The sequence below is a fragment of the Phoenix dactylifera genome, chromosome 16 (genome assembly GCF_051530095.1).
Source record: "Phoenix dactylifera cultivar Ajwa chromosome 16, Ajwa_hap1_PhDact_Kaust_v1.1, whole genome shotgun sequence".
Lineage (NCBI taxonomy): Eukaryota > Viridiplantae > Streptophyta > Magnoliopsida > Arecales > Arecaceae > Phoenix > Phoenix dactylifera.
Genome location: NC_143205.1, coordinates 9,423,420 through 9,451,196, shown reverse-complemented (window position 1 = coordinate 9,451,196; position 27,777 = coordinate 9,423,420). Strand labels below are relative to the sequence as shown.

Here is a 27,777-nt window from a genome sequence, read left to right as displayed (position 1 = left end):
ACAAATTTATATTTTTTATATTTGAGGTAAAAAGTAATACATCTTTCAGGATTTTTGACCTTCCGCCAACAGCAAAAATTCTTATCGTGCGAGTTGATTTGGGTGGGGCTAGGATTGGGGGGAGAGCGCAAGGCTTTTTTTTTTCTTCGGGAAATTACTTTCCCATCCTTCCGAAGACTGCTCTGTAACAAAAAGTCCTTGTTGATTAAATTTAAAACATCCGGTCCATAGACTTTACAAACTATAATTTTCGGTCCCTGAACCCCTTTTAATTTAAAATAAGATACCAAAAATGCCCCTCCTCTCCTGATCTCCCATCCCCCAGAAGAAGAAGAAGAAAATGGCCAGCCGCGGCCGCGGCCGCCGCCACCAACCGTGGCCGGCCCCCTCCCGCGAACGACGCCGGCCCCGGCCCGCCCCCTCCCGAGCCCCCCTCCTGCGGCTGCGCCGCCAGGAATGCCCCTGCCTCCGCCCTCATGCTGGGGAGGTGCTGAAGAAGAGGAAGAAGGGCGCTCTCCTGCGTCCTGCGGCTGTCGCCAGCCACAACCCGCCCTTCTCCAGCGCACGCCGTGGCCCGGCCCCCATTTTCGGCACAGCCGGCTTTGCGAGAGGAGAGGAGTTCTCCATTGGCTAGCCGCGGCTGCCGCTGGCGGCGGCCCGGCCCCTTCCTGCAGCCACCACGGCTCGGCCCCCTTCCGGCGCCGCTAGCTCGCGGGAGGAGAAGAAAGAAAGAAGAAAGAAGAAGAAGGGAAGAAGAGAAGAAAAAAAATGAAAAAAATAAAAAAAATAAAAATAAAGTTAAATAAGCTTGGAACATAGTTAAATAAGTTTGGAACACACTTAATCTAGCCTGGCACACAGTTAAATATGTTTGGAACACACTTAATCTACCTTGGCACATAGTTAAATAAGCTTGGAACACAGTTAAATAAGCTTGGAACACATTTATTCTAGCCTGGCACACAGTTAAATAAGCTTGGAACACAGTTAAATCATCCTGGAACACACTTAATCTAGCCTGGCACACAGTTAAATAAGTTTGGAACACAGTTAAATAAGTTTGGAACACACTTAATCTATTCTGGCATGCAGTTAAATCATCTCGGCACACAGTTAAATAAACTTGGAACACACTTAATCTAGCCTCGCATAGACAGAGATTATCTCGGAACACATTTAAATCATCTCGGCACACAGTTAGTTCAAGTCTGCACATAGTAAGGTATACTCTGTACATAGTTTTTTTGTCTGCAAACACAGTTATTTTGCCTACGAACACAGTTAATAGAACTGTACACACAGTTAAGTGTTCTTAGGACATTTGTTCTACAAGTCGACCTCTAGATAGTTCGAGTCGACCCTAGTGCCAGGCGACTCGACCCCTTAAGTGGCACAGAGCAAAGACAGAGAACAGCCGAAATCAGCCAAGCCTAAGTGTCGACCTCACGCAGATTCGATTCGATCTCTGGATAGTTCGAGTTGACCCTAGTGCCAGGGGAGTCGACTCCTTAAGTGGCACAGAGAAAAGATAAAGAGCAGCCGAAATCAGCCAAGCCTAAGTGTTGACCTCACGCAGATTCGAGTCGACCCCAGTGCCAGACGAGTCGATCCCTTAAGTGGCACAGAGCAAAGACAGAGAACAGCCGAAATCAGCCAAGCCTAAGTACCGACCTCACGCAAATTCGAGTCGACCTCTGGACAGTTCGAGTCGACCCCAGTGCCAGGCGAGTCGACCCCTTAAGTGGCACAGAGCAAAGACAGAGAGCAGCCGAAATCAGCCAAACCTAAGTGTCGACTTCACGCAGATTCGAGTCGACCTCTGGACAGTTCGAGTCGACCCCAGTGCTAGGCGAGTCGACTCCTTAAGTGGCATAGAGCAAAAATAGAGAACAACTGAAATTAGCCAAGCCAAAGTGTTGACCTCACGCAGATTCGAGTCGACCTCTGGACAATTCAAGTCGACCTCAACATTGCGGAAGTCGACCCCTTAAGCGACCCTGACACACAGTTAAATAAGTATGTTCCAAACTTATTTAACTGTGTGCCAGACTAGATTAAGTGTGTTCCAGGATGATTTAACTATGTTCCAAGCTTATTTAACTGTGTGCCAGGCTACAATAAGTATGTTTTAAACTTATTTAACTGTGTTCCAAGCTTATTTAACTGTGTGCCCGGCTAGAATAAGTGTGTTCCAAACTTATTTAGCTGTGTTAAAAGCTTATTTAACTATGTACTAGGCTAGATTAAGTAAATCATGGAAGTACTCACTTCCTACCTCTTCAATCCGCACATTTTCTTGAGGTACAATGAAGCCTTGTGCCATCCAGACTTGGACTAGCTCGTCTTTTGTGTATGCGTAATCTTTAGGAAATATAGAACAATATGCAACACACTGCTTCAGATATCCGGCAGGTACTGATAGCTCAACTGTAGGACCGGTATAATGCCATCTTCACGTTGTTTTAGTTTCCATATTTTACTGTCCATGATGGTTCTCCAGCGCCTCTCATCCAAGTCTAAATTCAATAGGCCTCCTAGCGTCTTTGCTGCAAGTGGAGATCCCTTCAGCCTGTTAGCAATCCTTACCAAGAGCTTCCAACTCAGGATGTTCTTTGGGGTTCTGAGAACCAAATGCATGTCTATTGAAAAGTTCCCAATAGGCATCATTTGCTAAACCCTGTGAGAAGACTGGCTCCATTGTGCCCATCATCTCTACAACCTTTTGAGATCTAGTTGTTACCAAGATCTTGCTTCCCTGCAGCCCGGACCTTAATGGCGCACATAGACAATCCTATTCATTGCGGTCATCATTCCAGATGTCATCAAGGACGAGCAGGAATCTCTTTGACATTATCTTCTCCTTAAGGATCTCCTGAAGATAATTCAATTTCTGATGATCACAGAGTCTCTCCCGGGTAACAGACTCTATTATCTCTTTAGTTAGCCTTTTCCCATTTAAATTATCAGACACGCAAACCCAAATCTTTGGCTCAAAATAATCATTCAACTTTGGATCATTGTAAATGTGCTGAGCAAGAGTAGTTTTTCTGCCCAGAGGTTACACCTCTTGTCCAAGTGGGTGTGTATGGTTTAAGAAATGCATCACGGCACCACTCTATTGGTGTAATACGCACGGCTAACACGGAGATCGGCATACCTAGTGGGGAATAAAGTGGCATTAGAAAATAGCATTTTAGAGGGAGAAGGAAGTGGCTCATTTGTGTTTGTTTCATTGTTTGATATATGTAAACTTGGCAGATATACAAGCGGCAGACAAAGGCTTCTGCTAGAGTCTTCATATATATATATATATAGAGTAGATTAGCATGGGCCAGCTGTTATTATTAGTGTTCTCTTGCATCCGAGAGGCCTCTAGGGCTTATTCTTGGGAAGATAAAAGACTTGTATAAAGATTTATATTTTTCTAAATAAATATTTTTTAAATAATATTTAAATAGAAAAATAATTTATTTATATTTTTTATATATTGAAAAATGGTTTCAGAATCTGTTACTCATATTCTTTAATTGCATTTCTATTTTCTGAGTAAATTTCTAAAATCTATCTATATTTTCCATAATACTTTTATTATATAAATATTATATTATATATTATAATATAATTATATTTTAATCACTTCTTTGCTTTCTCTATTTAATTCTCGCTAAATTAAATGGATGGATGATTGTAAGAGAGGGACAAAGTTGACTCATCCTGTTGAACATTATCTAATCTCCTGTTCCTCGGACTAAAAAAATATTTAAATCATCATTCGAGATCTATACATTGCCAAACCTATTAGAATCTTTAAATAACTTGTATTTCTGCATTTCAAGGTTTCCTACACACTTCACTTTAGAATTTCTCTATGCCGAAGTTTTGGAAGTTTTCCACCTCTTCCTCTTAGACATGTCACCATCATCTAGGTCGACCATATGACACGGCAACATAAACCCTAAAAAGATGCCCAAAAGTTCATGCAAGGACTAAATGAACAATTTTCCAATGAATTCCACAAATTTAAATCAACAAATTATAGCCAAAAGGATCCAACTACTAATTCCATCATAATTCAAATAATTCAAATATTCAAATATAAAATTTTAACTATCCATTGGCATCAGAAAATAAACTAGCTAACTATCTAATGACTGTTATTCGAATTTCACACCAACCCATCCAAAATCTACGCATACTGTGACTTTGAAAAAAAAATGCAACAAGATATATAAGTTTTAAAGCCCAGAAAGAATCCCCATACATCCACCCTAACACAATAATATAAGTTTGATAATAGCAAGAAATCGTTATACACATCATGAAATCACAAACTAGCTATTAATAATACTCGAATAAATAGTATACATATGTACATCAAATAGAAATCCAACTACTCAAGAGTGATAAATTATACGATATCTCATAAATTTTCAATAGTATTTTCAAGTAACTTTTTGTTCCATTCCTTTCAACCCGATCTGGATCTAGGATTAATTATCTTTTCGAGTTTGGGCCAAATCTCGGTCATTCTTTTCGCTTGTGATGGGGCAATCAATAAGTGTCACATTTTTTGCCCATAATGGAGAAATCGATAGTGTTACATTTTCAAGTTATGATCGGGTAATCGATGATAACGAGACCAACCCAGAGTCCTTATTCATTCAATCAAGTTCATATCCATCCATCATTTTTTTTTTAATTTTCGACTTTAGACTAACCATGATTATATCTTTCACCTGTGATGGGGCAAGCGGTAAGTGTCACATTTCCATCTTGTGATGGAGCAATCAATATAACATGGTTACTCCAAAGCACCACATCTATTTGTTCGATTTTGCAAGTGTAAATTATATTCATATATGCATTCATTATACTATCAATTACAAGCATATATGATTAAAACTTGTTTAATACGGAAACCATTATAAAAGAATTCTTTCATCTTACTTATCTTGATCATTCACATATCATACGTGAGTGTACAAAATATCTTTAATATGTAGGTGAGTGTACATGGATTCTTACCTTTTTGCAGACAATCCAGATAGACTAATCACCTGCCCACACCGTGATCTATGAATCGGGAAGTGTAGAATGCTACTTAACGTCCTTTTATCCAAAAGATTATTCTCCTACCTAACCAAATTAATATTAAAAATTATCTGAGGTATGCAACAACCTAGGACCCTGTATTAGTCCACTAAAAGGGTCCACATCACGTAGTAATCTAGAACTATCCTTTAAGTACCTTTAACCAAAAATTTTTTTGGATCAAGCTAGAGACTTATGTCACACCCCGAGCCCGTCATCTGGGTCGACCACGTGATATGGGCGCATGAACCCTAGAGCGACGCCCTAAAGTTCATGCAAGGCCTAAATGAATAATATACAATAAATCTATAATTTTAAATCAACATATTATAGCCAAAAGGATCCAACTACTAATTCCATCATAATTCAAATAATTTTAATATCCAAATACAAAATTTTAACTCTCCATTTGCATTAGAGGGAGAGAAAACAAGAGGAGAGGACTATAAGGCTCTTTCTCTTCTTCCTCCCGAACGGTGGAAGGTGCTCGGTGGCAGCAGCCGCTCATGGTCAACGACCCCCAGCAGTCGACGACCCCTAGTGGTCAACAACCCATGGCGGTGATGGCAGTGTGCCATGCCCAGTGTCGTCCGACCAAAATGGAAGAAAGAAGCACCAAAACAGGGGAGACCCTACTTCTCATCAATCCGGCGACTTGCCGGCCGGATTCAACGTGAAAACAGTGCCCTAACAACTAAAAGGAGAAGAGAGGAACTAGCAACAAAGACTTACCTCTGGCAAGCTCTTCCGGCTGGATTGACGGTGAAAACCTCGAGTACCTCCCATGGAAAACCTAAAGTTTTATGCCTAAAATTTGCACGGTAAAAATGCAATTTCTTTAGATTTTAACTTTTGCTTCTTTTTTCCATCTCGGAAAATTTTGTATCAAAGATTACAAAAACTCTCTCCTGGAAGCAAAAGGAGGATGGTTCCCAACAAGGAGAAAAAAATTCAAAGGTCGGGTAGTTTTTTTTGTTGTACTTGGGCATTCCCTCTTTACCATGCCTTGCCCCATTTAGTCCCCATGGGGATATATAAATTGTAGTTGTTAATTATTCTGGTTGGCTAATACAATGGTATCTAGAGGTACCCAAACATGCTGGACAAGGAAATGAACATGCATGGACAGTGATCTTTACCTGGATGCATGTGCACTACTAGTTTTTGCACTGAGATATCTGAATTTGGTTTACATTGCATCAAGATCAGCTATTTACATTTAACAATGCAAGTGAGCCCCAAATTTGTGTTTGGAATGTAGTGACAACAACATGGATACTGGTGTGTTTTTTTTAAATTTTTTAAATCCTTTTATTGAGGGGATAGTAGGATTGTGGCTAAGGGTTGTCAAATTAAAAATGGTGGAATTTGGATGTCGCAGATGGAACTTATCAAGCCATTCAATAAATGTAGAATTTGGAAGCTTAATTTTGTTCATGACAAAGATATCACCCCTGTTCTTCCTTCATAAATAGTAGTCCAGTAGATCCGCAGTCTCAGATAGTAATACTGGCTATCCACCTGTCTTTCTATTATCCTAAATGGTTGTTTGTTTTGAGTCTTTGGAAGCTGAAACCTTTCCTCATTATTACTGATGTGCTTGAGCTTTAACTTCATTATAAACACCCATTCAATTATTATAGAAGTGCTAGATGAACCCGTTTCAACCATATTTACAGATATTAAGCTGAATTAGGCATGCATCGAACAGAATGAAGGAGCTGCAACACGATGCTTAAGTCAAAAGTTCGCTCATGTCACCATGCTCAGAAAACTGTTTCATGATATGTTGATGACAAAGGGAAAAGAGGACATATCTATTAGTGTTCTTGGTAGGATTGCTACCAAGCTGATTGTTATGCAGTGGGTGCATATTAAGAGTATGTGTTTTTCATGTCTTAGGGTGGACAAATACCTCTGTGATAGCTATGATTTTCTTTAATTGCTCTTATTTTCCTTTTCTTATTTATGAATGAACGATAATGTTTACTTAATATTCTGAGGCTTAGTTTCAAAGTTTATTCCATCTTACTAAATATGAGTTGGAGATATCTCCATATAGACTGAAAAACTCTAAAATATTTGAAACTCTAGTTTATTTCCTTACGTTGAACTTCAACCTGGTTGACCTATAATCTTGTAATAGATCAACAAAATTAACATCAGTTGATATCTTAATATGAAACTTGGTATTCTTAACTGGAATTAAGACATTCATTTCAATTTCATGAGATAAAGGATATCTGATTTAGATTATCGACAAAAAAGACCAAGTCTTAGGATATCAAACTTTTCTTACAATAAGACTTAATAATGAAATCACTTTGATAAGTAAGACGCTTGAGAACAGGACTTGTAACTCTAAAATTTGAAAGCTAAGATAAGTTTAAATTTCGAGGACGAAATTTTTTTAAGAAGGAGAGAATGTGAGGCCTAGGCTCACCGAGCCGGTCTGTTGGCCCGACCCGATGCCAAAAGAGGGCCCAAAGGCCCTCTTCCCATTCAGAACAGGGCAGACCCCTGTTCAATAATGCGGAGGAGGAAGAAGAGTCCTCCTCCACCACGAGCACTGACGGAGGCTTGGATAAGCCTAGACTCCACTCCAATCAAGCCTTGCGGCGGAGCAAGGACACCAAGCTTATCCCCTCACCCCTAGAGCTTATCTCTTCGAAAACCTTCCCTATAAATCTCCCGTCTCTCAATGATCGACCCACCTCTCAGCTCCACCAAGCACCTCTCCTCCTCCTCCTTCGTCTTCTCCGATGACCGAGGTATCGCCTCAGCCAAATGCCATCGCCGAAGCCTCTTCATCATCCCTCTAGACCACCGACGACCCTGCTTGGAGCTCCACTGTCGTTGGCCACGGGATCGAGTCGCCCTCGATTGAGATCCGACACCTCTGTCGACCGCCGGTAAGCTCCCTTCCTTCTGCTCTTCGATTTTTAGCCGAATGAAGCTTTTTTTCTTACTCTATTTTGAGCTAAATCGAGAACGTCCTCACCTTTTTCTCTTTTCGCCGGCCACCATAGCAGCCGTCAGCCATCGCGAGTGTTGTTGGCAAGCCGTCGACCACCAAGCCTGGCCACCGACTCTCTTCCCCGGCCTCCCCTCTGCTCTCCTCTCCTCTTTCTTTGCCCTCTTCCTCTTGTTCTTAGTTTTCATCCTTAGTTCCTTTATTTATTTTTTTATTTATTAACTCATATATATATATATATATATATATATATATATATATATATATATATATATATTATGTAGTTCCTTCTTATTTGATAATTTTTCACCTTGGCCCATGGGTCAGATGCAGTGAAGATTTATATCGCTATGACGGACCAAACCCAAACCCTTGATTAGACTCGGGCTAAGATTCTCTCTCCTCTTTCTTTTTCTCTCTCTAGATTGGCTCAAGGATCCTAGTGTAGGCCCTGCTTTTCTTATTACTCGGATCTAAGTTGACCCAGTTTGGAGACCTTGAACCACCTCGGTACCCGAGCTATAGACCGGCTCATTATTTTAACCCCAGCTAGATTTGGTCACTTTCGATCTTTACCCCTAACCAATTAGACCGACCTAGGTAGTCGGGCACGATCACCTGACCGACTTAATTTGGAGGCATGAGGTTGTTCTCCAGTGGTGTTTAATTTTGACTTCGCTTAACTTCTAAAATGATGATGAAATTTATGATGTGTTAATTGTATTAAAGTAGGTGTACCTGACTCGTCTAACTAAAGTGAAATTTTTGAAGTGATAAGAGGTAAGTAACTTAATACTTCAAAGTGTGTTTTTCAAATTTTTGGTAAAATATTAATTAGTTGATTAAATTTAATTATGATATCTATTTTATATTTAGTTAAACAGGTCAGGCATGTTCATATTATGATTAATTTAAAATATGTTATGTGGTATGTTATGAAATCTGAAAAAATGTGACTAGGCAAATCATAAAAAATCTGTTTTATAAATATGCATTCTTTGCATGGCTATGATCTGTTTTAGCCCCGCCAATGAAAATTATTTGTTGGTCTTATCGACTTGTAATCCGTAAGAAACTGATTTCAACACCACGCAACCGGTGATTAAAATAGTAGTTTTTAGGACACCGTGCTATCGGTGACTATGAATAGTGGTTTTTGGCATTTTGTGCGACCCATGCCACTGGGTTACGTGGCCATAGCATGATTTCTGATTTTTGATTTTTGATTTCTAATTTCTAAGTTTTGTTTCTCGCATTTTTTGTAAAAACTATAGTATATTTCTAAAGAAATATGCATTATTCAAGAAATAATTTATTTCTCAGTCAGTATTTTGTGCTTTTAAAGAAATTATTTGGCATGCCCTGACCCCACTTTGGGGTATTATATTATTTACTAGGCTAGTATAGCTCATTATTATGTTTTTTCTTTTTTTTTTAGATTCGGATGCATGATTGCTCAAGACTTGGGGAGTGCGCTAGCTTTAGCAGAGATACTTTTAGTCATTGGAGTATTAATTAGTCTAGTTAGAACATTTTATTTGAGTCATGTTAGTAGTTAGCACATATTAACTTATGTCACTTTGGATTATTGTAAGAACCATTTGGATAAGATTATGATTAAATAAATTTTTAGAAATCAATATTGTTTTGATATGATCTGTAGCCTTGCATACTTGTATGGTCCACTATACAGGTATGCGGCGTCTGTGCTGCTCTGGGTTCCGGGCGTGACATGCATAGAATCCCATTAAAATTTGGTGGGATCACAACCTCCCATATTGCTACCATCCATATACCATATTTTTAAAAGAAAATATTAATCACTGTAAGGCACCAAAATAGACACTTAGACTGTGCTAGGAATAGATACTTTAAAGGACCAATTCGAGATTATTAAAAAAAAAACCCTCGAGAGTTTTTTTGCCCCAAAATATAACAATTAAAGATACCTTGCAGCATCTTCATAGCCATAATAACTAGGTAGAGAATATTTACGCACAAGAAAGAAAAAAGAATAGGAAAAATAAATAAAAAAAAAGATGGAGGAAAAAGGATACATTTTTATAGTATATAAGTAGATCTCACGTCTGAAGGTGGAATCCACTTCTAAGTCCCATATAATTCAGCTACCATCCTATACCTATACATTTTTTACATGGGGTCCTGCTGCAATTAGTACTTAAGTAGATCTCATGTCTGAAAGTAGAATCCACTTCTAAGCCCCATATAATCCTGCTCAGACTCAATTATCTCACATCCTCATTAAACTTATGCTCATCTTAGTACTCAAATCACCTGCTCTCAGTACAAACCAACCCATTAATGATAATTTGACATTTATGCAGTTTGCAGCCGGCAAAGCAGGGAGACAGAGTACCCGGACTCGACAATTTTGTTGCATTGCACCCGAAAGCTAGGTGGCCTGAGAGGGAGGAGAGAGAGAGAGAGAGAGAAAGCCCGGTGGGCTGGTGCATCAATCTTCGTGCAGCTAGTGGGGCATTACATCGAACACCTGGGCGCTGTGGAGGATGGTTGGCTGTGGCCCAGTTGAAACGGGGAAGACGGAGGCGGTGGGCCGGGGGGGGGGGGGGGGCGGCCAAGTAGTAGAGGTTCTCGATATCCCATTTGGTTTTAATAAAATAAATTCATCTAATCAAAGCCGGACTAGGGTGCAGATAGCCCAATAGAGATTAAGAGCAACCAAATCTATCAGGGTCCGACGAGAGTTAAAATAGAGGCCGACATGCTACCGATGGTCATGGGTCAGGACCTATCCATCTACCGGGGTCGATCAAGATTATTGAGGAGACCGCTGTATATAACAACCCAAGAGGGACGGTAGAAAGAAAAAACATATGTAGAGAGAAACAAGATAGAGAGCCTAAGGAAGAGAGAAAAGGGAGAGAACAAAGCCTCTCTCCAACAGAGGAAGTGGGAAGCTCATGGGCGGTGACTGGCGGTTGGAGGACCGATGGTTGGCCATTGAGAATGGCGGCGGGTGGCAACAGGTGGCCAAAAAAAAAAAAACAAACTAGAAAAAGAGCCAATCGAACATGAACCCTTAGCTCGGTAGATTTCCGATCCCAAGCCGCTCACTGGCAACTGGGGCTCTAGCAGTGGGCACAATCGGCATGAGGAGACCGGACACAAGTTTCGACAGCAAGCACCAACAACACGAATGACCGGAAAAGAAAGAAAGAAGGCCGAAATCAAATTAAAAAAAATAGGAGAACCAAACAGAGCATCCCCTTCTTGACAAAATCTGTCGATTCGTCGGGCGGAAACCATGATTTAAGGATTAACGAGGGCATGGAGGAGGATTAATTAAATGATTTTGAGATCTTTATCTAGCTTCTAGCAGTGTTTTGGCCATGGTAGTAGCGTTCGACATTTAGCGAAGACTCGGACAAATGCCGGTGATTTTTCAACTTGAAGCTGAGATCAGTAATGGGGAGGCCAATGGTGGCTTTAAATAGGGCAGAGTCGAGGTTTCTTCTTTCCCAAAAATCTTCCATCTGCGGACTTCCACTCAGAGTCAGCGAAGAAAACGACTCATAAACAGAGTCTACCCTTTTTCCAGCACGTGCAAGGCAAATGCAGGCCAAGAAATTCAATTTTTTTTTTTTTCTATTCTAGCTTAATTTTGCTATCCGGCTCGGTTAAGTGGATTAAGTCTAGCTCTTTATTAGGCCCACACATGCTGGTTATTCCAAAATTTATCACTGAAATTATCTTAGAGTACATTTTTTATATTATAAACTTCCAAATTTATACCAATTAGCATGAATAATAAGTTATTTATATCATTATATTTTTGTTATTTAATTAAAATTGATAGTCAAAATTTTTCTTAATTAATATTCATCAAGTCAGTTGCATATTCTTTTAATGACTTCTCAAACAGAAAGAAAGAAAGAAAGAAAGATACGACAAATATATACGACAACTCAAATAGAAAGAAAGGAAAAGGACGAATATACACAAAATTCAAAGATCACTAAGGTAAGTGAAACCAGCAGCAAAATCTTTTATCTCCACTTTTTTATATTAAAATTTATTTACAAACATAAAAATTACTCAATTAATCTCTAATTACATTCATCTATTAAAAAAATATAGCCATCCATTATTTAAATGAGAAAATAAAGAGATTTTTCAGTCAGAAAGATAGTTACCTTTCATCTCAAACTAGCACTCAAATCTCCCTACCGTTTTTTCTACCCAAGCAATAAAAACCATCTGAGGTTTCTCCTCTTTAAAGGGATATTATCTCTCCTTCTCTCTCATACCTCACCATCACCACAAGCTCCTCTAAGCCCATCTCTCTTAACCTCTTCTCATTTGAAGCTCGTCTGGGGCCAAAATCAGGCCTCGCGAAACTCCAGATGATAATTTCTTTCTCCTTTTATTCTACTTGTTTCTCTCCTTAGAAGCTCAATGGATCCCATACATTATAAGCTTGGGCACATCTTTGGTTGGATACAGAGCTATCTAAGGCATAAATCATGAGAGTTGCAGAGCCATCTCATTAAGAACGCTCACTTCTTTGAAACCACGAAGCGACCTACATCCAAGTTTTCTTCCTTAAAGAACTCTATGTTGTCATAGACTTGAGGCTGTAGAGAGTTTCCTCTTAACAAAAATAAAAATTTCTACTTCTACAAAAAAAATTTTCATGGATCAATTACACTTATGTTTCTCTCTAAGGTGTTATGGAGCTCTGCACACAGCACTTAAACCTTGGCTTGAGCTCAGTGCAAGCCTAGGCCACATATTTCTGATATTAAAGATAAATGCTAATTTGGACCTTGGAGAAAACTACTGAAATTCTAAACACGCGGATGTAGGTAACTGTATATGTGGTTGTAGTTCACATTTGAGGGTCATTACATTTGAGTCTTCAGAAATGAAGAGTTCCGTGTTCAAGTATGCAAAATCTCACAAATTCTCACATGGATTTTCTCAAATTAAATGCTCAATGCTATTATAGTAGCAACCATGGTTCCCAACAAATACAATCTAAAAGGAGTTAGCTATTTCTTTTACTTTTTTTTATATACTGTAAAGAGGAACAATAGTACCTAAACTCATTTAAATTAGCTATCATGGTAAAGCATGAAATAAATTTGTAAGTATATGTTGAAGCACACAACTAGTAGAATATTAAATAAGGGACATCTAACTTAAGCCTAACTAAATTATCTATCATTATTCACATGAACTGCACATGCATTTCACTAGTTTAGTGATATTCCGGTACTCATTTTTATGACGGAATCTTAAGAATAGAGAAGATTTTCTAGTCTTCAAGAGACCAAAATTAAGCTACTAGAGGCGCAGATGGAAAAGCTAAACCTTTATTTTTGCCAGTGTTGGTGATGTTCATTTGAAAATTTCACAATACTCCATAACCCTTGACATTATAGCAGTTGGTGCATCTTGATTACATAGAAGGATCATTTGAAGAAGCCATCGGTTCTCTTTGGTAGGCTAAAAGATGGAGTCCCTGATCGATTCTAAGAGTTATTGTGCTCTTATAGTTGACATCCTTTCTCTCATCACTCAGCATAAATGTGAAGAAGTGGATGAGGACTGCTGCAAAGATCTTCATCTGCCTGTAGGCAAATTCCTTTCCCAAACAAATTCGTGGACCAGCCTGCAAATGGAAGTCTTGACAGGTTATTTCTAAGATGAAAATAGGACAGAGAATATAAACAATTTCAGATGATCTATCCATGTAATGAAAACAAATGACAAGAAGATTTGGTAATCAGTTCTCATAAAGATAATTAGTTCTATTTGTAACTTTGCATAAAATAAGGGAAAAGAATGGATACCTGGATTAGGAGCTAACAGTAAATTAGCTCACTTAATGTTTTTTTTTTGATATTTATTAAAATACAAATTGATTGGAATTAAGAACCAAGCATGAAATAGATATGGCAACAAGGAGTCGAACAAGGTTTTTTTTAAGCATTGTATGGAGGAACTTAATGCCCCCTGAGAATTTGAAATCTGAGTTTCAGTATCAAGCTAGTTTAGTTTCCAATTTTATTAAGCTTCATTCAGCCAAGTGTTGAGATGAAACGAAAACGAACCTATTTTGAGCAGCTTGATAAACTCGAATCCTTTATATCGAGCTGAATTCAAGTCAAACTTAAATCAAGCTGAATGAAACTTGAATCAAGCTTGAGGGTGCCAACTTGCTGCTGATCTAATATGGCTAGTAAGGCATGCACTCTCCTGGGAAACGTATGCCTCCCGCACAGCAGATTTTCCTACCAAGATTTGGAGGTTATCTCAGGCCAATTGGCTTGGGTTTTGGTTTTAAGAGGTTGTAAAAGGAAAAAGAATCTCTTATATTGATACAAGAGAACCAGGTTTAATCCCACCATCACCCCAATACTTAACCATGCTTCCACTTGTCCTAGAAAAATTATAAGAGAAAAAGAAAAAACATCGAATCAAGCTTGCCCTAGGTTTTATCAAGCTTGAAACTCACAGCATTGCCCCCAGAAGTTCTGCAGCACTTACAGCTCTCTTTCCAAGATGATTCCAATGTTTATCTGAAGTTATGTACTATTCTTCCTTTTGGTTTCTTTTTTCTCCTTCTCCCTTTGTTTCTAGCAGCCTAGCTAGAATCACACAAATCGCCATTTTTCTGAATGAAGCTGGTGGAGTCCTAGTCCACCAGCTTCATTTGGAAAAACACACACAAAAAAAATCAAAATCATAGTTTGAGCAAATATAATGAATGATCCATTAAACCAATTAGACAAATTGCCATATAACACCTTAGTCCTACCTACTTCGAACTTAAGCTTTTAGGTTTAGAATCTGATTTCAGCCACTGAATTGAATACAGTGGTTGATCACAGATATACAATGTGCATCCCAAATTGAAATCATTTGGTGCCTAAATACCTAGGATTAAATCCAGCTTGTGTACTTCTAATTCAAGCTTGAGCAAGGCTACAATCAAGCCAAACACAAGAAATTTATAAACAGATTGAACAATTATTGAGCCCAAAATTTATGCTAAGGTAGAATAAAACTCAATTCAAGTAAAGAAGTATTACCTGAAAGGCAGTGAACTTGAAGGGGTTCTCAGGTCGGAAAACCCCATTTTCATCAAGCCATCTTTCCGGACGGAAAACTTCTGCATCCACCCCCCACAGGAATTTCATTCTTCCCATCGAATAAGGTAGAAAGCATACCATGTCCCCTTTCTTTACATCGAATCCACCCGGCAGAGTGTCATCAGAGAAACAAATCTTTGGGTCCTTCAACATGGAAGGTAAAACCAATTGTGTCATTATACACCGAAACAAGTCAAATATAGTTAACTTTTTGTTGATAAATTAATTTAATTTGAATAACAGATGACCTCAGGGACAGCAGGATATATCCTCAGTGTCTCAGTCAGAGCTGCATGGAGATACTGCATCTTGTCAAGTGCCTCGTCAGTCAACCTGGAGGCAAATTCTGCAATCGATATGCTGTCATTTGTTTTGGTTGCTTCCTTTATTTCTTGAGCAAGCTTTTCTTGCAGAGATGGATGCTTGCAAAGCGTGTAGAAGAACCAAGAAAGAGTGACCGCCGTCGTGTCTCTCCCAGCAATTATGAAGTTCAATATTATGTCTCTAAGGTACTGATCATTCAAATTCTTCGGGTCCTTTGTCTTCTGCACCAGAAACCTTGACAAGATATCCTCTTTCTTCATCTAGAATCCAAACAGCCACATAGAGCTTAGCAAGAGAAAGGGAGTATATGAAACTTTCGACTACAAACATGAAAAATTTTTCTTCCAACTCACAGTGTCATTTTGTTGCTTAGACATGGACTGTGTTTTTCTGTGAATCAGTTTGTACGCAAAGCCGTCGATCAATCTGATGTTTTTCTTCAGCTCTGCTTCTGATCCAACGCCTAGAAATCTCTTAATTTTCCAGAAAATATCCACATAGCGCCACAGGATTAGATCGCTTGAATCATCGAATGCCTTTGCAAAGCTATTCCCCTCTTCGCTTAAACCAGACAGAGTATCCAGTTCTTCACCAAACCCAATTTTGAATATGGAATCTAGTGTAGATTTCATGAACAAATCCTGCAACTCAAAAAATAATATACCATTAGAAGAACGAAAACAGATTTATTTTATAAATCCATCACAACATCCTCTTTTCACTCACTTGGATGTCCAAGGCTTGGTTGGAATTTGCGGCCTTGGAAATTATCAGAGACAGTCTGGAGGCATTGCTTCTGAAAACATCACTACTGAAGTCCCTCAAATTCTTGGTGGTGAACTCATAGCTTGCCAGCTTTCTTTGGTGGCGCCACTTCTCACCATCTACAGCAAAAATCCCATCACCCAGCAAATCTTTCAGGTTGTTATAATTGTAAGACCCCTGCCAGTTTACATCCATCTCAAAGTCAAACAAATACCCAAAAACTCAACCTTCCTACCAAAAACCCCAAGCTCATACTACCAGACTTTAAGATTATATCTTTTTTGGAGAAGATGACTACAAAATTATATCATCAGTCTAAGATACTTCGTTTAGTTGTAGCCATGGTACCATGTTTCTAACAAGTAACAACCAAAAGCTTTATGAAGTGCCTACCTTTCCATAGTTTGTGTAGTTGGTTCTTAGTATGTATTCAACGATGGCAGGGTCAACGGTGTAAATCAAGCTACGAGTTGGGGAGAAGAGCCTGAAGGTTTTGAACCGAGCTGCAAGGTCTGTATGGTAGTCGTGGACAGTGCTGAAGTATAAGATTTGATGGAAGACGGTCCCTGTGAGTGGGGGATATCGCTTCTTTTTTGTAGCCTTGATGAAGGAGTGGAGACAAAGGCAGGCCATGACAGTGGCTATAAGAGTGATCGAATACTTGAAGGAGAGGAAATCCATGGCACTCTTTGCAAGATTGAGACGTTCTCTAGTTTCTACCATTGGGATCTCGCAGTCAGGGAGAAGAGTATATGTTTGGATTTGGCCATGACATCACGAAAACCCCCTTGTCTATAGTAGCCATGGGGATCTAGGTTTGGTGGTGGGGTTATCGAGATTTTAAGCTCCTTTGGTTCGCCGAAAGATTTTAATTTTTAACTGAAATATTTTTTAAAAAAAACAAAACAAATAATTTTTATATATTTATTTAATTATAAAACCGATATATTTTTAACAAAAAATCTTACTCTATCCTATCTAAAAATTTAAGAGTATTTTTAGAAAAAAAATTATTCTAATTTTCAATTAGTAGAAATTATTCTATTTTTTATAAAATATAGAAATTTTATTTTAAAAAAATTATTTTCGTATTTTTTTTAAAAAAAAATCCATCAGAAGTTAATTTGGGCCACATAGGATCCCAGTTTCTTTTGAAGATACGGTAAACTTGATGTCACATAGCTCCCATTGCTATTGATATCCTAAAGTAAAAGGAGGTACGAAGTGGGTAGAGACATGCGAAGGTCCTTTGAATTTTGTGCTCACCTTATTGTTGCTGAGCTTTTTCCCTTCCAATTCTCAATATAAAAAAAAGAAAAAAAATAGAAAGGACAAAGAGATGATAATGCAGAGAAGAAATTTCAGCAGCTAACGCCAATTACCAATTGTATGAAGACCGATTTGTCTGATTGGAATTGATGTGATAGATTATATATGTTTACTGTATATAAGATAGATTATATATTGTTGTAAGATTTTTTCCTAAATAATCAGGGGCAAAATTGATATTTCCACCTCTAATAAACTACCTACTCACTGTATTTGGGTAAAGATAGCAACGTGCACAAAACAAATAGAAGGATGTGCAGCCGAACCAAAAACTAAACTCCTTAGGACCAAGAGGAAACATCGTTGACTTTTACTTCCTGAAAGATTTATCGCCAAGCACTCTAGTCCAATCTTTCAAGAGGAATCTGATGTCCTCTCTAATGTTTGGAGTTGAATGAGCAACCTTCTCAAAGATTGGAGCATTCCTTTCATCCAAAATCTTCCAATATATTATTTGATGGAGGGCGAAATGGATCGTCCAGCCCACAACAAAAGGTCGCTCAATCTTGGCCCAATAAACGCCAACCCCAACCGATTGAATCTTCGGTCCGGTTTAGAATCAGCTCGGTCTCGGACTCCGCCAAAAGCTCCATTGGCCTCGGATATTCGCCGACTCGTCCAACCAAGTTTGGGGCGTCTCCGATATTCGCCGATTCGCCCCGATCGAGCTCGGGACGCCCACTTCAAAACTATGCCCCAATCCTTGAGCTCGGGGCACTCCACCAAACACACCTTTGAACCCGGAGAGTTGAGCTATCCTCAGCACCCGTCTAGCCGACCTCGCCAAACGCATGATATGACCTCTCAACGGGTTCGGCCTCGTCAACAACTACACCCATGTGTGGACCACGCCCTCCCACGTGGCTGTACATTGCAATGCCACCCGCCACGCTTCGATAGCTGGCCCTCGACTGTCAAAGGACGGCGCCATGACTACTCCGGGCATACCCTGCTACGTCTGTCAACACCTTACCGTTCTCAAGAACGGACAACACTACACGCCACCGGCCAGCCTTAGCTGCGCACCATTCGACTCAAAGCCACCCGCCTCTCATGATGAGGGCGGACAATGTCTCTGCCACTTGGGCCTCTCCACCAGGACTATAAATAGCCCGGTCAGGTAACTTCTAAGGAACTTTTTGGCTGGACCAAATTTACTCCACTCTAACTTGATCGTCGGAGGGCCCTCACCAGAAACACCGGTGAGGCTTTATGCAGGTCCGCCGTCGCCGCCGCGCAGGAGGTGGCTCCCGTCTTCTTCCTCCAACCATCGGCGGCTCCCTCGACTCCACCGGCATGGTCACCCTTGGGCCAAATTTGAACCACAACATTACTGTTGTCAAGGCTTCTCAACTAGGTCCCACTTTGCTTGGTCTAGAGCTGAATCTCCAAGTTGTCCCGAGATTAAAAACATCTTCAAGTGAAGCAAGAATATTGAGGAGCGATCTCCAAGCAATTGATATATCAGAATTCACCTTTTAAAATGATTTTGATGTTTACTAAATCTTGAGATTGTTGCACTACAAGCCTTTCTTCTTTTCACTTAATTCTCCTTCTCAAGGTCTCCACCCTCAAAGTTTTCGATTGAAGGCTTCACGAACTTCGTTCAAAGTGATAGATACTATCACTGAACATGTAAGAATCCGGCCAATTAGGCCTGACTTGGATCAAAGTTGGCAGGCCCAACTGGCTCGATTCAAATTCAAATTCAAAAAAAAAGAAAAAAAAACAAAAGTGGGAATCGAAATAGAGGATGCAATCATGATCCTCTGCTTTCCCTCTTCCATTGAGCCGATAAGCCATGGTAAATTGTGATTGTTGAGGCTCCGTGGAGCCATTGAACAGTCATTAGTCGTTGGGGTCGGGACAACCGTTGCCGAGATCCATGGATGGTCGAGCTTATCCCTTCCAAAACTTCTATAAATCCCTCATCTTCCCTCTGCTTGATCCGCCATCTGTTGACCACTCTTCTTCTTCCTCGTCTTCGGTGGCCGGTGCGCTACCTCAGCCTAGCACCGCTGCTTGAAGCACCCCCATTCTCCCACTATTTTCCGAGTGCCTTATTATGAGTGCCTTTTTCTCTCTTCTCGTCAGGATCCACCAAAAATCGCCTCCACCGACCGTGAGTCTTCATCCGCATCCCTCGCTGGTGAGTCTCCATCTTCTGTCGAAGCTTCCTTGGTCCGTGGGGCTACCACCAAGGTAGCTAGCTCTGCCCCTCTTTCTTACTTCCTCCTTTTTTGGCTGAGCACGGCCATTGCCACTTGCTCACCGCTGCCGCCACTGCCTCCGGCTACCTACCGCCGGATCTCGACCACGAAAGCCACCATGAACCACCCTCTCATCTTTCCCCTGATTACCAATAAAAGAAGAAAGAAGAAGAAAGAAAGAAAAGAGGAGGAGGGGAGAGAGAGAGAGAGAAATACTCATCCCACTCTTCCTCTCTCTCTCTTGTTCCTTCTCTCTTCTCTCTCTAATCTCTCCATTTCTCTCTCTAAAAGACTGGAACCAGTAAGAGAGCTCCCAAATTTCTGATGAATTTTTAGTATGAAATTATAAATTATATTTGAAATCCTGCATTTTCTTAAAAAACTTAGGATCAAGCATATGATTGGAAATGATCCAAGTTCTTGGCCAAATAGCATTCTTATTGAATACTTTATTGTAAATGATTTACGTATGAATTATGATTATGAAAAAAATTACATGTTACTATAAAATTGATCGGTAATTTGAAATTTATAATATTTATGCCAGGGTCACTTAGCTCTATTCGCCTAAAAATCACTAGGTTCAGTTGGGCAAATCCGCTATACCTATCAAAAATCATTTAAGAAGAATAAATTACTTACTATTCACTATTTAAAAATCTAAGTACAACTTAAAAAGCTTTAAGCAACCTGAAATAGACTTGAGCATGCTTCAAGTCCTAACTGGGTAAATCGGTCTAGAATCTGCAAATCAAGTAGAAAAAGAAAGGTTGAACTAAGAATGGAACCTCTCTTACTGGGTTCTAGTCTTTTGGAGAGAGAAATAAGGATATTAGAGAGAGAAGAGAGAAGAAACAAGAGAGCGAGAGAGGAAGAAAGGGATGGGTTTTCTCTCTCTCCTCTTCTTCTTCTTCCTTCTCTTTGCTTTCTTTCTTATTTCTTCTTTTCTTAGTAATTATGGGAAGGATGAGAGGGTGGTTCATGGTGGTTGTCGTGATCGAGATCCGATGGGTGGTAGACGGAGGCGGTGGCGACAGTGGAGAGTAATTGGCGCAGCCGTGCTCGGCGAAAAAGAAGAAGTAAGGAACAGGGGCAGCACCCCTAGCTGCCTTGGTGGTAGCCCCCACAACCCGAGGGAGCTTCAATGGTGGATGGAGACTCACTAGCGAGGGATGTGGATGGTGACTCACGGTCGGCGGTGGCAATTTTCGGTGGATCCCGGAGAGAAGATGAGGGATGTTTCTCAGAACAGGGGAGACAGGCAACCACAATCCATAAGGGGTTTTCGGTGGCGACAATCGACCGAGGTGGCACACCAGCCATCGAAGGAGGAGGAAGGAGAAAAACAGTGGGTGGAGTGGAATCGGGGTTTTTATAACCCCCAAAGAGAGGGGATAAGCCCAAGAGGAACGACGGCACTGGCCGGCCGTTCATCAGTTGCAATGGCCTCTAACGGTTGCTGACCATTAGCATCAGCCCAGGGGTTTCGTACCAGCCACGACTCTCCCAACTGTGCCTCAACGGTGGCCATTCGAGCCACTTAGGCAAGGGATCGCGATCTCCTATTCCGGTTTCATTTTTTTTTAATTTTGAATCAAAACCGGCTGAGCCTACTGACTTTGGTCCAGGTCAGGCCCAGTTGGTCTGACTCTTGTAGATAGAGAAGTCATTAGAGTCAAATGGTTCTATAAGACAAAGCTCAATCCTAATGGTAAAGTCTAGAAATGCAAGGCAAGGCTAGTGGCTAAAGTATGGGGCTCTATGATGAGGGCCAAGTATGGGGACCCGACGGACCCGCATGTCTTTTATGTAGGTCGGCATAGCTCCTTCCTGTGGCGAGAGATATGCGCCCGTGCCCCCTGGTGCTTCCGGAGATATGATGGGAGATTGGTGATGGCCTAGCTGTGGACGTTCTGGGGGACTGTTGGCTGGCTGATATTCCTCTGTGTAGGTGGCCCACCTTTTGCGACCCTAGGGGATTGGAGGGACGCAGGGTTCGCGATCTATTGGCCCCACGAGGGCAGAATTGGGACCTCGTCCGACAGGTCTTTGGCAGGCAACTAGTTGAGCGGGTGTTAGCAGTGCCGATTGCGGCGGCTGAGGCGGAGGACAGGCAGGTGTGGGGCCGGACGGGTAGGACAAAGATGCAGACTTGGGACCTTCTTGGGTTGGTGAGGAGGCCTGTGGCTAGGCAGATGGAGGTGGGGTGGATCTGGCGGTTGCATTTCTATCCTTAAGTGACTTTATTTGTCTGAAAGATTGCCTGGGGATGTCTGCCTACTAGGTGAGTCCTGGCTTGACGGGGGGGTGTGCATCACCTCAGGACGTTGGGCCTGCTAGGAGACGGAGGAGGCCATTTTCTATGTCCTTTTTGGCTGCCAGAGGGAAGCCTCGTTATGGGAGTGTGCCTCGGCTTGCTCTGGTTTGCGCTGGAGATGGTCGTCAACAGAGGATATTCTGATCCTCATGGCTGAGTCTTTTCGAAGACCGAGCCTCCTATCATTGGAGATTAGGGCAGCTTATCTGGCTTATCACTGCTAGCTAGATAGGAATGTCCGAGTCTTCGAGGACAGAGCCGAGCAGCTAAGAGTTGTAGTAGATAGGGCCGTACTTCATGCGATGGAGGTCCTTGATGTTACTGCATCATCGTCCCTTAGGTTGGCCAGAAAAATATGGGGCTCTTATTTCGCTCACATAGCGTCCAGGTATGTCCTCGTCTCCTGGGAGCCCCCACACTCTCGTTTCCTAAAGGTGAACTTGAACGACAGTACCCAAGAGGATGGTTGCTGTGGCACCGGCTTTATTATCAGAGATCAGTAGGCCAAACTAGTGACTGTTGTTGGTAGCATATCTTCGATCAGTCTGTCGACAGTACCAAGCTGAGAGCAGCATGGGAGGAAGTATTCTATGCGAGACGAGTGTTGGGGGCAGACTGCATCATCATTGAGGAGGACTCCTCCATGGTCATCGAGGGGATCTAGGGGATCGGGGGTGCTAATGGGGAAATACGACTGCTCCACGATATTCGCCGTCTGTTAGGCGAATACATCTTCCATCGGGTTTCTCATGTTTCCAGAGAGGCCAACAGTGCAGCGGACTGAGTAGCCTCCTATGCGGCTCATCATTTAGGCGATTTCATCTGGATGGACCAGGTTTCTGTCCCGTCTCCCTTACAGTCTATTTTATTTTCTAACTTTTTGGGCGATTCCTGCACACGTTATGCTTGAACTGCCGATCTACCAAAATAAAAAAGAGAAGAATTCTTAGATATTTACAAGGCACAAAGGAGTTTGGGATATGGTACATGTCCACGACTGACTCAAGACTGATTGGCTACATCAATAGTGATTGAGCAGGATCAGTGGATGACATGAAGAGCATTTTAGACCATGCTTTCTCACTAGGTTCAGGATATTTTCTTGGGCATCAAAGAAGTAAGATTCAGTGGCACAGTCACCAGTCAAATCATAGTGCGTAGTAGCAGCAGCAACAGCAAGTCAAGCAATATGATTAAAACGAACACTTGAAGACATGGGAAAGCAGCAAAAGGAGCCAACAGAGATCTACTGCGACAAGAAGATTGCAATGGCAAAGAACCCAGTATGCCACGGCAAAACCAAGCATATTGCAATCACGTATCACCTTCTTCGAGAAGCAAAAGCTTAAGGAGATGTTGAGCTTAAGTACTGTAAGACCGAGGAGCAACTAGCAAACAGTTGTACAAAAGGCACTACCATGAGCAAAGTTTGAAAATTTCACAATACTCCATAACCCTTTACATTATAGCAGTTGGTGCATCTTGATTACATAGAAGGATCATTTGAACAAGCCATCGGTTCTCTTTGGTAGGCTAAAAGATGGAGTCCCTGATCGATTCTAAGAGTTATCGTGTTCTTATAGTTGACATCCTTTCTCTCATCACTCAGCATAAATGTGAAGAAGTGGATGAGGACTGCTGCAAAGATCTCCATCTGCCTGTAGGCAAATTCCTTTCCCAAACAAATTCGTGGACCAGCCTGCGAATGGAAGTCTTGACAGTTTATTTCTAAGATGAAAATAGGACAGAATATAAACAATTTCAGATGATCTATCCATGTACTGAAAACAAATGACAAGAAGATTTGGTAATCAGTTCTCATAAAGATAATTACTTCTATTTGTAACTTTGCATAAAATAAGGGAAAAGAATGGATACCTGGATTAGGAGCTAACAGTAAATTAGCTCACTTAATGTTTTTTTTTGATATTTATCAAAATACAAATTGATTGGGATTAAGAACCACGCATGAAATAGATATGGCAACAAGGAGTCGAACAAGACCTTTTTGAAGCATTGTATAGAGGAACTTAATGCCCCCTGAGAATTTGAAATCTGAGTTTCAGTATCAAGCTAGTTTAGTTTCTAATTTTATTAAGCTTCATTCAGCCAAGTGTTGAGACGAAACGAAAATGAACCTATTTTGAGCAGCTTGATAAACTCGAATCCTTCATATTGAGCTGAATTCAAGTCAAACTTAAATCAAGCTGAATGAAACTTGAATCAAGCTTGAGGGCGCCAACTTGCTGCTGATCTAATATGACTAGTAAGGCATGCACTCTCCTGGGAAAAGTATGTCTTCTGCACAGCAGATTTTCCTACCAAGATTTGGAGGTTATCTCAGGCCAATTGGCTTGGGTTTTGGTTTTAAGAGGTTGTAAAAGGAAAAAGAATCTCTTATACTGATACAAGGGAACCAGGTTTAATCCCACTATCACCCCAATACTTAACCATGCTTCCACTTGTCCTAGCAAAATTATAAGAAAAAAAGAAAAAACCTCAAATCAAGCTTGTCCTAGGTTTTATCAAGCTTGAAACTCACAGCATTGCCCCCAGAAGTTCTGCAGCACTAACAGCTCTCTTTCCAAGATGATTCCAATGTTTATCTGAAGTTATGTACTATTCTTCCTTTTAGTTTCTTTTTTCTCCTTCTCCCTTTGTTTCTAGCAGCCTAGCTAGAATCACACAAATCACCATTTTTCTGAATGAAGCTGGTGGAGTCCTAGTCCACCAGCTTCATTCAGAAGAAAACACACACAAAAAAAATCAAAATAATAGTTTGAGCAAATATAATGAATGACCCATTAAACCAATTAGACAAATTGCCATATAACACCTTAGTCCTACCTACTTCGGAGTTAAGCTTTTAGGTCTAGAATCTGATTTCAGCCACTGAATTGAATACAGTAGTTGATCACAGATATACAATGTGCATTCCAAATTGAAATCATTTAGAGCCTAAATACCTAGGATTAAGTCCAGCTTGTGTACTTCCTAATTCAAGCTTGAGCAAGCCTACAATCAAGCCAAACATAAGAAATTTATGAACAGATTGAACAATTATTGAGCCCAAAATTTATGCTAAGGTAGAATAAAACTCAATTCAAGTAAAGAAGTATTACCTGAAAGGCAGTGAATTTGAAGGGGTTCTCAGGTCGGAAAGCCCCATTTTCATCGAGCCATCTTTCCGGACGGAAAACTTCTGCATCCACCCCCCACAGGAATTTCATTCTCCCCATCGAATAAGGTAGAAAGCATACCATGTCCCCTTTCTTTACATCGAATCCACCCGGCAGAGTGTCATCAGAGAAACAAATCTTTGGGTCCTTCAACATGGAAGGTAAAACCAATTGTGTCATTATACACCGAAACAATTCATATATAGTTAACTTTTTGTCGATAAATTAATTTAATTTGAATAACAGATGACCTCAGGGACAGCAGGATATATCCTCAGTGTCTCAGTCAGAGCTGCATGGAGATACTGCATCTTGTCAAGTGCCTCGTCAGTCAACCTGGAGGTAAATTCTGCAATCGATATGCTGTCATTTGTTTTGGTTGCTCCCTTTATTTCTTGAGCAAGCTTTTCTTGCAGAGATGGATGCTTGCAAAGCATGTAGAAGAACCAAGAAAGAGTGACCGCCGTCGTGTCTCTCCCAGCAATTATGAAGTTCAATATTATGTCTCTAAGGTACTGATCATTCAAATTCTTCGGGTCCTCCGTCTTCTGCACCAGAAACCTTGACAAGATATCCTCTTTCTTCATCTAGAATCCAAACAGCCATAGCGCTTAGCAAGAGAAAGGGAGTATATGAAACTTCCGACTACAAACATGAAAATTTTTTCTTCCAACTCACAGTGTCATTTTGTTGCTTAGACATGGACTGTGTTTTTCTGTGAATCAGTTTGTACGCAAAGCCGTCGACCACTCTGATGTTTTTCTTCAGCTCTGCTTCTGATCCAACGCCTAGAAATCTCTTAACTTTCCAGAAAATATCCACATAGCGCCACAGGATTAGATCGCTTGAATCATCGAATGCCTTTGCGAAGCTATTCCCCTCTTCGCTTAAACCAGACAGAGTATCCAGTTCTTCACCAAACCCAATTTTGAATATGGAATCTAGTGTAGATTTCATGAACAAATCCTGCAACTCAAAAAATAATATACCATTAGAAGAACGAAAATAGATTTATTTTTATAAATCCATCACAACATCCTCTTTTCACTCACTTGGATGTCCATGGCTTGGTTGGAATTTGCGGCCTTGGAAATTATCAGAGACAGTCTGGAGGCATTGCTTCTGAAAACATCACAACTGAAGTCCCTCAAATTCTTGGTGGTGAACTCATAGCTTGCCAGCTTTCTTTGGTGGCGCCATTTCTCACCATCTACAGCAAAAATCCCATCACCCAGCAAATCTTTCAGGTTGTTATGATTGTAAGATCCCTGCCAGTTTACATCCATCTCAAAGTCAAACAAATACCCAAAAACTAAATCTTCCTACCAAAAACCCCAAGTTCATACTACCAGACTACAAGATTATATCTTTTTTTTGGAGAAGATGACAACAAAATTATATCATCAGTCTAAGATACTTCGTTTAGTTGTAGCCATAGTACCATGTTTCTAACAACCAAAAGCTTTATGAAATGACTACCTTTCCATAGTTTGTGTAGTTGGTTCTTAGTATGTATTCAACGATGGCAGGGTCAACGGTGCAAATCAAGCTGCGAGTTGGGGAGAAGAGCCTGAAGGTTTTGAACCGAGCTGCAAGGTCTGTATGGTAGTCGTGGACAGTGCTGAAGTATAAGATTTGATGGAAGATGGTGCCTGTGAGTGGGGGATATCGCTTCTTTCTTGTAGCCTTGATGAAGCAGTGGAGACAAAGGCAGACTATGGCAGTGGCTATAAGAGTGATCGAATACTTGAAGGAGAGGAAATCCATGGCACTCTTTGGAAGATTGAGAGGTTCTCTAGTTTCGACCATGGGGATCTCGCAGTCAGGGAGAAGAGTATATGTTTGGATTTGGCCATGACATCACGAAACCTCCTTGTCTATAGTAGAAATTACTCTATTTTTTTATACAAATAGAGTAGTATATGTTTATAGTAGTATATGTTTATAGTAGTAATGACATCACGGAAACCCCCTTGTCTATTTTTTATAGTAGTATATGTTTGGATTTGGCCATGGGGATAGAGGTACGGTGGTGGGGTTATCGAGATTTTAAGCTCCTTTGATTCGCTGAAAGATTTTAATTTTTAACTGAAATATTTTTTTTAAAAACAAAAATAAATAATTTTTATATATTTATTAATTATAAAACCGATATATTTTTAATAAAAAATCTTATTCTATCCTATCTAAAAATTTAAGAGTATTTTTAGAAAAAAATTATTCTAATTTTCAATTAGTAGAAATTACTCTATTTTTTTATAAAATATGGAAATTTTATTTTTTTAAAAAAAATATTTTCACTTTTTTTTTTGAAAATTCCAACCAAAAATGATGGGTCTCTCAGAGTTAATTTGGGCCACATAGGATCCGAGTTTCTTTTGAAGATAGGATGAACTTGGTGTCACACATAGCTCTCATTGCTATTGATATCCTAAAGTAAAAGGAGGTA

At 40.4% G+C, this 27,777-nt stretch overlaps 2 protein-coding genes across 3 annotated transcripts; both read right to left on the bottom strand.

The window, feature by feature from the left end:
• Positions 1–13,406: 13,406 nt before the first annotated feature.
• LOC149751112 (cytochrome P450 704C1-like) lies at positions 13,407–17,107 on the bottom strand. Its single transcript, XM_089927881.1, has 6 exons — positions 16,687–17,107; positions 16,255–16,470; positions 15,882–16,169; positions 15,453–15,788; positions 15,145–15,348; positions 13,407–13,721 (listed from the first exon to the last, which is right to left on the bottom strand). Exons 1-6 carry the CDS (start codon positions 17,014–17,016, stop codon positions 13,509–13,511), a joined length of 1,587 nt encoding a protein of 528 aa, XP_089784007.1. The 5' UTR covers positions 17,017–17,107; the 3' UTR covers positions 13,407–13,508.
• Positions 17,108–23,563: 6,456 nt separating this feature from the next.
• LOC103697473 (cytochrome P450 704C1-like) lies at positions 23,564–27,204 on the bottom strand. 2 transcript variants are annotated; one of them, XM_088713081.2, is made up of 7 exons: positions 26,808–27,183; positions 26,381–26,596; positions 26,007–26,294; positions 25,580–25,915; positions 25,272–25,475; positions 25,116–25,164; positions 23,564–23,848 (listed from the first exon to the last, which is right to left on the bottom strand). In XM_088713081.2, the coding sequence occupies exons 1-6, from the start codon at positions 27,135–27,137 to the stop codon at positions 25,144–25,146; spliced, it is 1,395 nt and encodes a 464-aa protein (XP_088569207.2). In that variant the 5' UTR covers positions 27,138–27,183; the 3' UTR covers positions 23,564–23,848; positions 25,116–25,143. The 2 variants fall into 2 exon arrangements, with proteins under 2 accessions (XP_088569207.2, XP_008777558.3); XM_008779336.5 differs by lacking the exon at positions 25,116–25,164 and having other exon boundaries at positions 26,808–27,204.
• Between the last annotated feature and the right edge of the window lie 573 nt (positions 27,205–27,777).